This window comes from Brachionichthys hirsutus, chromosome 11, assembly GCF_040956055.1.
Source record: "Brachionichthys hirsutus isolate HB-005 chromosome 11, CSIRO-AGI_Bhir_v1, whole genome shotgun sequence".
Taxonomy (NCBI): Eukaryota; Metazoa; Chordata; class Actinopteri; order Lophiiformes; family Brachionichthyidae; genus Brachionichthys; species Brachionichthys hirsutus.
The window spans coordinates 4,401,576-4,413,777 of record NC_090907.1 but is presented as its reverse complement, the minus strand read 5'-3'; the positions used below and the strand labels follow the sequence as shown (position 1 = coordinate 4,413,777).

Sequence of the window (12,202 nt, the reverse complement as noted above, 5' to 3'; positions counted from 1 at the left end):
TAATAATAATGATAATGTTTAAATAAAAATATTAAAGCGCTTTACGAGTACAGAGTGTGAATAAAGTTTTATGATCGTTTTTGAATTAGGGGAAACAATGCTGATGAAAAGTTCCCATAGAAAAAAAACACACGACCAATATTTATTTGGTTGTGTGTAGAAAGTTTTGTGGGAAAAAAAAGTGTTTGGTCATATTTTATGTTTTAGGACTCAATTTAATAAAAAAAAAAAGCAGTCTTGAGTTTTGATTTTTTTTATTTCACACGTGTATTTTTGTGTGTGAAGGAACTGCTTTAAAAAAAGTGTTAAAAGTTTGACTTATTTTATATCAGAAGATAAATCTAAGAAAAATCTGAACTGAACTACAGATTGTTATAGACTGTTTTAAAAAAAACCTAAACATTTGAACTGTTCTGTAATGAAACAAGTTTCATTTAAATCTGAGGAAGTTAACAATGAACTTTAAAAGCAATGCTCATGTGAACACAGATTTTTGGCTGTGGCTTTGCATTTATATTAACCTTTAATTATGGTTAGGGGCAAGTATTTCAGAGGCTTGCAGAGGCCTTCTCGTGTAAAACGTAAAAAAAAGAAAAACCCATCTCTTCATGTTTTATTCTACATTTAATATGATGAAAACAAGGCCCTGTACAATCCACCTTTGCAGTAAGTACAATAATTATTTTACAATTTGTACACATTAGAACATGGCGTGAGGCTCATCCACCTGTTCAAAATGCAATCGAGAATGGAAAAAAAAAAAATCCTTTCTGAAACTTGCACCATGAGGCGCCGTCTTATCCAAGAGATTAGGCCTGAATGGATTGACCCATTAGATAAAAGCATGCTGTGAAGCTGCAGCTCTTAACCCCTTCAACCACCAGCACAGACCTAACCAGAATATTGAAATGGGACATTTCAATTATGAGAGAAATTAAAATAACCAGAAAGAAGACGTATTTGCAACATGGTTTAAGCATTCTCTGTGTTTATATGAGCTGTATTTTGCGATGAACACCAGTGCTGTACCAGTTAACACCATATTTGTTGTCGGTAAATGTAAAATCCTCTGGGACGAAAAAGCCAAGAGTATCCCGTCGACCTGTACAGCCAGCAATGTGTCACAAAAACAAACATAACACACTGACATCAACATTTAAAACAGGGGAGCGAATTTCAGTATTTTCCTCGTCTCGCTTGCTTTAACACGTTAATGCTCAACATTACTAATTGGCAAACAGGCTAGCCCAATTCTCTCCAAAGGCCACGAGATTTTATACAAAACGAAACCCTCAATTTCTCTCAGCAGAAGAAATGTAATTTGCATGAAGACTTCTCCGTCGTTTTTGTTTTTAAACACATTGTATGGAAGAAAAATTAAGCTTCCCAGTGTTTCCCAGAATCAAGGATGAACGAGCTTCCGAGTTCATCCGAATGCATTGCAGTCCACAAAACAAAAACAAAAAAAAAGGCTCAGAGTTCTGTCAAGCTTTCGTTCATTTCAATTGTTTTATGCCACGTAAGTGTACACTTTGCGGTCCTCTGGTGTTCGTGCCAAATATTCCCTCTCAATGAGTCCTTCAATGCGCTGCTTGATGACTACAGGACTAGGGAAGAATCGTGCTCGCAACTGCTGAGTGACCTGTGGAGAAACGGGGGGAATAAAAATCAGTTCAGTGCTCCTTTTATCATTACCACCTTGTTTTACAGATTCTGCATTCATCATCTGCTCTTTTCATACATTTCTTTATTATTATTTTATTGTTTACATTTTTATGATTATGTACAGCACTTTGGTTGTTTAAAGGGGTTTATAAATAAAGTTGAGCTGAGAGTCTGTCCTATGAGCTAACGTTAAAAAGAAAGAACGGACATGAAATAAGTATCCATCTCTAGGAGGATCAGTGAATGGCGTCAACACGTAAACGATGCAAACACATGACCATGCCAGATGACTGACCTCTGCTACTAGAACATTGTGCTGCATCTTCTTTCTGGACTTCATGATGCGAACAATGGCGGCTTCTATCTCGTGTTTCCTGTCGTCGTCCACTTTCTGTCTCGTCTCCTTCCTCTCCGGGTCCGACTCTCCCTGTTTGGCGGCCACTATGTGGAAGTAAAGGAAAATAAGAGCCAAGCAGGGAGAGAGAATAAAGAAACAGTCTTAGACTGCGATGAGGTGAACGCTATAATTTCCAGCTGTTCACGTGATGATTTTTCAGACCTGTCTGGATCTTGACACGGTGCAGTTTGGATGTAAACTGATCGTTGACGGTAAACACATGGCCGTTTTCTATTTCCTTGGACTTGGGCTCCTTGGTCAGGACTCTCTGTGTGGGTTTCCCACAGGCGAGCGACTGCAGCGCTCGCACTAAATCCCTTTCTGGGATGTCCGTCTCCTGTTGGATCTCCTACAGGGAGGATAAATCAAGCCTGGGGTTTTAATCATGCAAAAACTAAGACATAATTAGAGCAAAGCAGCAATGTGGAATTGCCATATGTTTTATCAGATTCCACTAGAAATCACCAGGCTGTTGGGTTTGTGCTGCTGCAGGTAATATAACGTAGCTTTTCTGTTCAACAGTGTCGGGCCGTTTGCCGCGTACCTCAAAGGTGGACTTCTCTCTGTTGTTGAAAAGCATGAGGATGGTCATTTGAAAGGTCGAGACCTGCAGGATGTGCTTTCTTGTGTTGGAGCCGGTTACCTGGGCTCCTCCTACTCCGACCTCTGACCCGTCCTCCTTTTGGGTTGAAAGATTCAAATCTAAAAACACGATTCAGAATGCCCTCCCACAAGAAATTGCATTTCTTGTCATTGAAGATCCTTAAGCATTATTTAAAACACGATGAAAATGATTACTTAAAGTGACCTAGAACGTCTAAACGTGGAAAGAAATAAACTGCAGTATCGATAATAAAAAACTTTATTTTCCACTGTCCATTTATGAACCTACGATTGTATTACCGTATACTCAGAAATCCTTTCAACCCACAAGCTGTCGTATCAAAATTATTTGTGAAACTGTTATTACTACGAAATGGACCTTTTTGATGTGTCCGTAGAAGGTGGCGTTGAGATCTGCAGAACCCATATGGTGCTGCAGAGTGAGTTGCCTGCCGCTGTGCTTGCCAAGATAAAACCTACAAGCAGAGAGAAGCCAGTCCAGGTTAACGTGGAAGAATAGTCGGCGTTAATCTAACTGCAACAGGCCCGAGGAGAAGGAAATGACAACGCAGTACATACGCCATAATTATACTCTTGGGGGGAAAAAGTACATTTTAAGAATGAGCCAGGAGCTAAAAAAAAAGCACTTATCTTTCAATGTAAAAAATAAAATGTGGTTTTATGTCTCTTTCAAATTACTCGTTTCAGAAATCCGTGGGCTGAAAAACAATCAAAAGAGCAACATGACTGTGCAGATGACTCACCGTCTAAAGACTTCAAATGCATGTCGCGGCGAAGGGGGGATGTTGCACTTTCGTGTTGCCGATTGTGTCGGCCAGTATCCTGTGGTCAGGACTCTCACAGTGAGATCGACTCCTCCGAGTGACACCTGGATGTAGATGCACGACGACTCTGACTCAACTCCATACACTGGTTCTTATTTGTGCAATTAGAGGGTTCTCCACAGATAAAACAAACAACACCGATGATGTCTTTAAACTGTTTATCTAAACTGGATCACCTTCTTGCATCAAAACAAAGTCACAAAAAAGTCGGTTTGATTACTTTAAAAAGGGAATTTTTAGATATTGACTATCTATCTGGTAAACATGAATCACATTTGCTTTGGTGCGTTACATATCGGATCAGAGACGCTGGTGTGAAATTAGCATTTCCATGGTACACACAGTTACATGCATAGTTGTTTTCATGCACCAGAACAATGCAACACACTGGCAGCCATGCAGCCGCGTGCTGATTGCGGACAGGAAAGTGGGCTCATTATTTCTGACGGTTGTGTTGTGCAGCGTCTGCTCACCCCAGTAGTCTGTAGATGTTGTCTAAACTCATCCATGGTGGTGTTGGAGATGCTCATGTCCCGGAACATGCCCTCCAGCTTGGAGGTGAACTGACAGCCGCACTCGGTCTGAGCAATGAAGACCATGGCAAGAAAGCTATTCCATGTTACGATAAATGAAGCCTAAACCCTTACAATGGCGTTGGGATACTTCTTGACTAAAACATCTTTTTTTTTTTTTACTCCATCTCACTCCACACTGACCTTCAGCTTTGAGATCATGTTCTTCTCAGAGTCATCAGAGACGCTCTTGTTTGTGAGCAGCCGGCGGGCGAGGTGCTGCTTATAATACCTCTCAAACACATCCTTCTCCTGCATGAAACGGAACAGCACCATGGCTTTGTCCAGTATAGTCTCCACCTCCTGCTCTGTCAACTAGACAAAGAGCAAAGCGACGCAGGTTATAAAGGATGGTGACGAATAATTAGTACGTGATGTTTGGTTTGGTTTGGCATCAAATCAAAATAGCTCCATGGCGGATTACGGTATCAAATAAGAGCATGGATCCACTTGTGGGCTCACCCCTTTTACTCCTTTCTTCAGCTTGTCATCGATAAAGAGTGAGAGGTACTCCGGCGAGCGGGAGTTGAGGTTAAGGAAGTACTCAAAGTCGCCAGCTATGGTTTGCTTGAAGAGCCGGTCATTATTGAAGGACTCCTGGAGGAAACGATCAAACCGCGATTTCAGGTCCAGCAGACCCTGGAGAAAAGGAGACGAGGATGAATGGAGATGAAACAGCAGCAGCAGATTAATGCAGCAATTATAGCTCTCATCGGGCTTCTTCTTGAAAGACATAGCGGTCTAAACAGCGAAGCCGCGCGGCGCTATCAGCGAGCCCTCCATGAGCGGCGGCCATTAAGGCCAGAGGTTAGGGAATGAGTCTCACCAGGTTAGATCTTTTCCTCATTCAGCTACAATACGCTTGGTTAGAGGCTATCAAGCGCCTCAATCGCTGTTAAATCTGCCTTCCCTTTCAGAAGTAAAGACACTCCTGCAGCATCACACTGCACCAGCTTACCTGGATGTAATCTACGGGGTTCTTTCCCTCGCCCTCCTCAGACACGAGAGCCTTGCCTTGCTCCCGCAGGTATGAGCTCATGCATTCGCACATGGTCTTCAGCCCATTGGGAACCCGGCTGAACAGCTTGTACATGCACGCCAAGTCTGTGAGAAACAGACACACCAACACAAATATAAGGGCAGTTACCAAACAGGAAAAAGGACTTCGCTGTGTGCTGAAAAATGTGTGTAGTTAACAAAAAGACCTCCGAGTGTAGCAACGCTCTATCGAAATATAATCATGTATAATGCATCCCTTTTATTGTACCGTGATATAAGAAAAGGAAACACTGTCTACAATATTGATCCAACAAAATATATATTTTGCAAGACATATTTACGTAGTTTATTAAGGTTTGGGAATTCATCTTTTCCGATTTGAATGGCATTAAGAGCACTGCCTACAATACGGTCAACACAAGACTGCAAAGTTCTTACCGTCTGTCTTGCCATTTTTGAGCATGTGAACCAGGCCAGAGTTCTCCATCTCCACGATGGTCTTCATGTGTTTGGAGATGAGCTCCCGTTCAACCACTTTGACAATAGGCTCCTCGGTAGATTTGTCCAGGCAGTGCATCACTCGCTCTATCTCCTCGTTGATTCTGGCTTCAACCTTCTTTATGTACACGCTGGCACTGTTTTCTGCAAGGAACTTTTGGCTCTCCATCTAAATGAAAAGAAGAAACATTGAGAAGGTGGTACTGCTTTTTCATTTGTCATCATTCTTATTTGACCGAAATTACCTACAGCGTATATAAATAATATATTGTGTTATTTCAGAGACTCTTCAAGGATCAGCTATTTTTACAGTTCCCAGAAAAAGCAACAACAACAACTATTCAAATATAATGATGGCATTTCTCTTACGAACCTGGAAAAATTCTGCAGACATTTCTAAGAACGGCGCCTCAAAGTCTTCTTCATAAACAGATCTCCCCTCCAGGCCGAGGATCATTAGCATTTGGCAGGCATTTCTAATGGCCCCCCTGGTGGAGATGAGAAACAGACCGAATGCTGAAGGCACAATCAGTGATGCAAAAAAACCCTTCAATGTTACAAGGAAAAACAAAAAACAGAAGAAAAAAAGTAAATATATATATATATATATACACGGTATATGCTAATTTCACAATTACTATGGTAACCAAATATCTTTTGATTAAAAGAAAATACCACAGAGCACGAGGTGCACAAAAGCCAGTTTTAAAACTCAGCGCCTGTTCGGCAGGCTTAATTATAGCAGACGCCCCTCACAGCTATCTCACTGTTCACAGGAGGCAGCCTGTCAGTTAACGAATGATTTTACACACTCCAGAGTTTTAATAAGTATGAAAGAAACATATGATGTGCTGCCGATTTAAAAAACAAACAAACATTAACTAGCAAGTCATCAGCTTGTCCAATCAGTGAATCTTGGGATACCTGTCTACCACCTCCCCCTTCCTCTCGCGTGCGATCATGTCCAGTAGCGTCTGCTGGAGGTGGTCTCTGATGCAGCCGTAACGAACTACCTGATCTCTAAAGATGATAAGACCCAGGTTGTAAACATTCTCTACGTTGTTCTGCTGTACATAAACCCGGTCCTGTTGGGGGGAAAACAGAAAAGGGAGAATTAAGGCCAGATTTTAGACAGTCCTTTAAAGGCCATACACTGTATGGCTGCATTGATCTAACTGGAACACTGCTGTCCATTGTTTATTCTGCAGCACTTGTTCTTCATGAGTAAATGATGCAATGCTTCCAAAATGGTTGCAGGTTTCTACTCGTCTGTGTTGGCACATGGGCAAATACAACCACGGTGCATGTCTGCACTATTTCTGGCACTGATAACATTAGCACCACCACAGTGCATCCCTCTACAGAGAGCTCAGGCCTGCACGGACCTGTTAGCATGATCTGAAAATGAGGCAGGAGTGGACTGCTTAGTTTGTTTACACACAGGTTAATCCAGTCACAGTTAAAGGCTGGCAGGATTGCTCCTAGCGGCGTTACAGCAAAGTAATTGACAGACTAGTAACTGCTAATATTTGCGACATTTGTTGCAGGAGAAAATTGAAATAACGTGATATCACTCCCAGTCACCCAAGAATAAGTAAATCTAGACCGACTTAGTATCATATTAAAGCTATAAACCTCATTAACGGCTGAACTGGACATGCAAGTCAAAATAACAGATACTGTAAGAATCATCCATCATCAAGCTCAGAGGAATAGATAGAGAGAAAACTGATCAAGCTCAAGGTGGATGTGATTTTTATCTCATTTTCACAGCCAATAAATGTTTCTGAATATTTAAAATCAACACGGGCAACAGTACGACGACAGCAGACATTCCTCCTTTACCAGCGCACACCTGAAGTACTCACCATATACATTAAAATGTCTCTGATCATCACCATCGCCGTTTGATGGTCATTCCAGGCTTGATTTAATGTTTGAAGGAAATTGTTGTTCAGGGAATTGAGGACATCTTCTCTTACCTTTGGGGGGAGACAAACACAAGCGCATGAAGTGTCTACAGCGTTAGACACCTTTCCATGAGAAGAAAATGCTTCTGCATCCAAGCGGACACCTTTCATGCATCTTATAAACCTCTTGCTTTGCCGTGTTTTTAATGCCGTCTCTCTACGAGTCAGACAAAAACAGTTCGATAACAGTCACCCTGCAGCATGACTCAGCACTGGAGTAACAGTCTTCGGGGCGCGCCGAGCTCACCTTTCGTTTCCTCCTGGACATGATGAATCATCACCTCTACTCTTCATGTACTGGATGAAGACTTATAGATGCCCAAAACGTTTCTCACACACAACCAGAATGAACATTAAACTTCAGGATGGAGGTCATTCCTCACTTTTGAACAGGACGTTAACTCCTAGCGCTGTGCGCAAACGTAGCTTACTTAAAAGAAGAAACTATGAGGTTACTCGTGGCGCTTGGTGCTGATTTGTGGCTCTAATGTCCAATGCTGTCTGTCCACCAGACTGGACACCTACAAGACAGCATTATAATTTTTACTGACTTTATGACTAATGTACAAAAATAGAAATGATCTTTAACTTACACTCATTGTAATAACTATTCAAAGACAGTTTAAATCTCCACATAAACAAGTTTTAATAGCAGCTGGTCTTACAGTGAATACAGACACAATGCAAAACACAACTGCCTCTCCATGAAAGGAATGATTATTAGATAATAAAAACATACTCTGGTATTAGACCTCTCTTCTTTGAAGTGTTGCTTGTTAACATTACCTGACAGCTCATTTACTAATCCTGCCAAGTGGAGAATGTGCATTTAATTACGCCGTAAACCCATTTGGCTGCTATTCAACAGCAGGCTGCTGAAATATTGCTCAGTGGGCGCTTGCATATTGCAAGCAGAGAAGAAACATTCAATACAGATAAAACGAGCATAATTAATTTGCTACTAATCATACGCAAACAAAAATGTGACTTAAGAGAATCCTTCACTGACTTGTCAGCATTTAGAATCTTTTTAACGTGTTGGCATTCAGATGCAATTTTTGTAAACAGCCTGCAGAAAAAATAATAATAATTCATTCAAATGTGACATTCAGCCTTACGATGGTATTAACTTTGTTTGGCAAGGACGACGCACAGGCCAAGAAGCAATGTGAGAGTTAATACAAAACTTGTGATGGATTCAATTGAGAACCAAGCAGGCGACTTCGATGATGTTTGTCTTACATTTCGCTCCATAATTCAAAGGAAACCCCATCGAGTTGGACTGTTTGCAAAGATGTATGAAAGAAAATTATGCAGCAATTAGCCTTTTAGAAGCGTGCCTGAAATAAGAGTTAAAACTATATAAACATTATAGTAAATAGGAGCATAATGCATGTTTTACCACTTAACTTTAAAAAATTAGTGCGTCATAATTTTCTTATTATATGGGGATAACCCCCCCCCCCCAAAGGCCCTCAATCAAATTAAATAATTTTAGGGGAGTTCAAGGAAATACAAACTTGTTTAATATAAGAAATGACATGCCAACATCTGTGTTGCCTGATGTTTTGCAAACGCCAGCCGTCTGTGCTGGTCTTACCTTGTTGATTAGGTGTTCAGTGACGACCTCCCTCAGGCCTGTGTACAGCTTCTCTCCATGCTTGTGGAGAACCATTGTGTAGGCATTTCTGTACAATTCCTCAAAGCTCAGGCCGCTGTTATTCTTCCTCTGAATCTCCTGGATGGCATTCTTCAACAGGTCCCAGATATTGTTGACATACTTCTCATCCATAGTCATCTACAAAAGGTAAAGAGTTAAGTAAGATGGTGATTATTTCCACTAACACTTCAAGCAGAAGAGCATCTTTCTAAACAAACTCTTTTGATGCAGACTATGGTTGGGTGTCTTCTGGATTTCAACGCGTCCAGCTTTGGTTCCATCATACGGCCCCGGTTTTTCACGTTTTTTTGATTCTCATTCCAACCTTGTTTCTCTCTGCGACACGTTCTCCTAATATTCTAAGATGCTCAAATATTCTGCCTCTCAAACATTAAGATTCTTCCCAATATTTGATTCAATTCTTTTTGCATGGAAGAAAATGTATTTAATAAATGAATATATTATTAAAAAAAGAATAATAACACGTGGCCGCTGGTGAATCAATTGATGATCAGCTAGCGTCGCCTGCATGGACGTTCCATTGTGCTCGCTATTATCATGCAAATAAAATATGACACTAATTTAATTTATATATAATTTATTTGACGCTTTTGTACTTTATGTCTGGATGTAGCGTGTTTATATAATAAATTCTGCATTATTTGTAGATATCACAAGTATTCAAGCTTCACATATCAGACATTTTTAACTGTGGCAAAAAGTTCAAGTTCAAGACTGAAAAAAACATCCAGCTGTCATTTGCATATCGAAATCCAGAGCAGCTTTATTTGTTTAAAAGTGCAGTTGATTTGTCAAAATTTCGTGTTGGAGTTTAACTGACTATCCAAGAAAAACACGTCATTAAAGAGCGAAATACTAACTGTGTTGCATCGTTACAACCTAAAACAATGGACGACCTACAGCGTGTGGTTCTCAATAGATGAGCCCAGACACATGCACGCCAAGCAGCCTTGCTCTGCCAACAGAAGTGGGTCACATTCAATGGTCACCCAAAAAAGTACCACAAGGAAGCAGGGAGACTGACACTAGCACACGACCAGAAAGTACTCACACAGGTGTATCCGAACCAGGTGATGTGCAGTCAGACACAGCCGGCCACGGACAGACATACCGGCTAGGCGGTTATTATTATTACAATCTGTTTTGGGCAGCATCCTTCAACTGCACTCGCGTAGAGTTTGCGTACAAATAGAAACGTAGAATCAAATCTGCAGCCAAGACATCACGACATCAGTGCCATTGATGAAGACAACAAGTGTCGGGAGCCTGGGCTAACCTCTATGTCGACAAATCTTTGCTGACTAACGTTTGAGTAGTTGGGACGACAATAAAGTCATTCTTCAAAGTTCATATTAAACTCATAAAATAAGAGAATGGCCACCTAAACAGCCGAGGAGCGGGGGTAACTTCACATCTTTTCGACCCGGCAGTTTGTTTACGGTCAGGCAACTCGTATCTGGTGCCCAACTGGTTAGCCTGTTAGCCAGTAGCCCAAACCACGGCGATCGAGTCACCGTCTGCCGGCCGGGCAGGGCACCTACTGCGGCGGACACTCACAGGAAAGGCCCGTATCCTCATTTTGGTGTCCTTCTTGGTGCCGCCTTTGCTGAGATTGGACATAACTGCCTCGTCCGTTGGCTCCGTATTCACATGAAAATGATCTCTAGGGAGGGACCTGGATGACAACTAATTAAAGGAGCGGCCGCCGAGCTTTCACTCGAACTCGTAGCTCCGCGGTCCCGGCTCCGCAAGTTTATTGTTGACAGCCAAACGCCAAACCCGATAGTTCTTCACACAGCAATGGCGGACGACCTGCTGTTCTCATTGCGCAGAGCTCGCGCAGTCTAAATCTCGCGAGAATTGAAACAGTAGTCATGACACCTGGCAGAAACGTTTGACAGGCGAGAAAGGACTACCGGTACGTTTGAGGGCCTGAATAAAAGGGGCGACTCCGACCGACCCCCCCACGACCTTTAACATTCTAAAGGACCTCCCCCCCCCCCCCCACACACAATTATCAAATATGCAGCGACTACTTGATTTTAGTGAAACTTGGTCTGAGAGCAAAGGCTCACACCAAAAATTTATGAATTTTAGATTAGATCCAGATCAAAGGGTGGATCCATTATTATTTTTATTATTTTTATTTACTTTCCTGGAACAACTGTTAGTGCACGTGTTTTGTTGGAATTCATATCAAGGTTTTAACTTAATTTAAAGTGATTGTTGTCCTTTTTGCAGGTATACACTGACTCGACTCGTCACATATTTCAATAGGAATACTTTCATTAAAGGGAATTGGTAGTACTGTATATCGGTTGATGGGTTTTGATGGGATCATTACCTTCCCACATAATTGTTGGTTGATTTGAAGAGCTTATGAAAAATAACTATTTGGACAAACAAGGAATGATTATTTTACTTCATGAGAGACATCGCTGTTTCATGGATTTTAGTCCCCAGTGCTTTAATATGGCTGTGCACCAATAATATGTGGGTTAGAGTTAGACCATAAGGATCAACAGAGATGCCACTGATGACTCAACTTCTGTGGCTTCATGTCACCCGATTGTTTTCCAGGTACACCTTCATGCTGAAGGGGGATTTCAGGACTAGCGTGAAGCTATACTGTATGTAATGCAATTTCAGGAAGAGCCACCAAGAAGCTTTTCATCATATTTATTTCAAGAAAGAAAAAAATAATCAAACTTTCACCCATTTGTCTTGTCAAAATGTCCTTATTCACTACATCTGAAGAGGAACAAGACCACCAGCACTCATGACCAAAAAGAAAAACTACCAGACGATTTGATTTAGTCTGCAGAATAAGCATCATGAATACATTTCATATTAGTTTGGATTCTCATTTGTAGCAGAATATCATATGTATATCCTAAATACATTATCTTTAATCCCCTCTGTCTAAAAGTCTAAAAGTTTGGGATTGTTCAAAAATGGCATGAAAAAAAAAT

General features: G+C 41.2%; 1 protein-coding gene across 1 annotated transcript; it reads right to left on the bottom strand.

The window, feature by feature from the left end:
• Window positions 1-544: 544 nt before the first annotated feature.
• cul3b (cullin 3b) lies at window positions 545-11,018 on the bottom strand. The gene is made up of 16 exons (XM_068745156.1): window positions 10,788-11,018; window positions 9,150-9,347; window positions 7,448-7,561; window positions 6,504-6,664; window positions 5,953-6,067; window positions 5,520-5,748; window positions 5,041-5,186; window positions 4,545-4,721; window positions 4,227-4,397; window positions 3,984-4,091; window positions 3,430-3,554; window positions 3,045-3,141; window positions 2,607-2,741; window positions 2,225-2,411; window positions 1,961-2,106; window positions 545-1,642 (listed from the first exon to the last, which is right to left on the bottom strand). The coding sequence occupies exons 1-16, from the start codon at window positions 10,848-10,850 to the stop codon at window positions 1,511-1,513; spliced, it is 2,304 nt and encodes a 767-aa protein (XP_068601257.1). The 5' UTR covers window positions 10,851-11,018; the 3' UTR covers window positions 545-1,510.
• Between the last annotated feature and the right edge of the window lie 1,184 nt (window positions 11,019-12,202).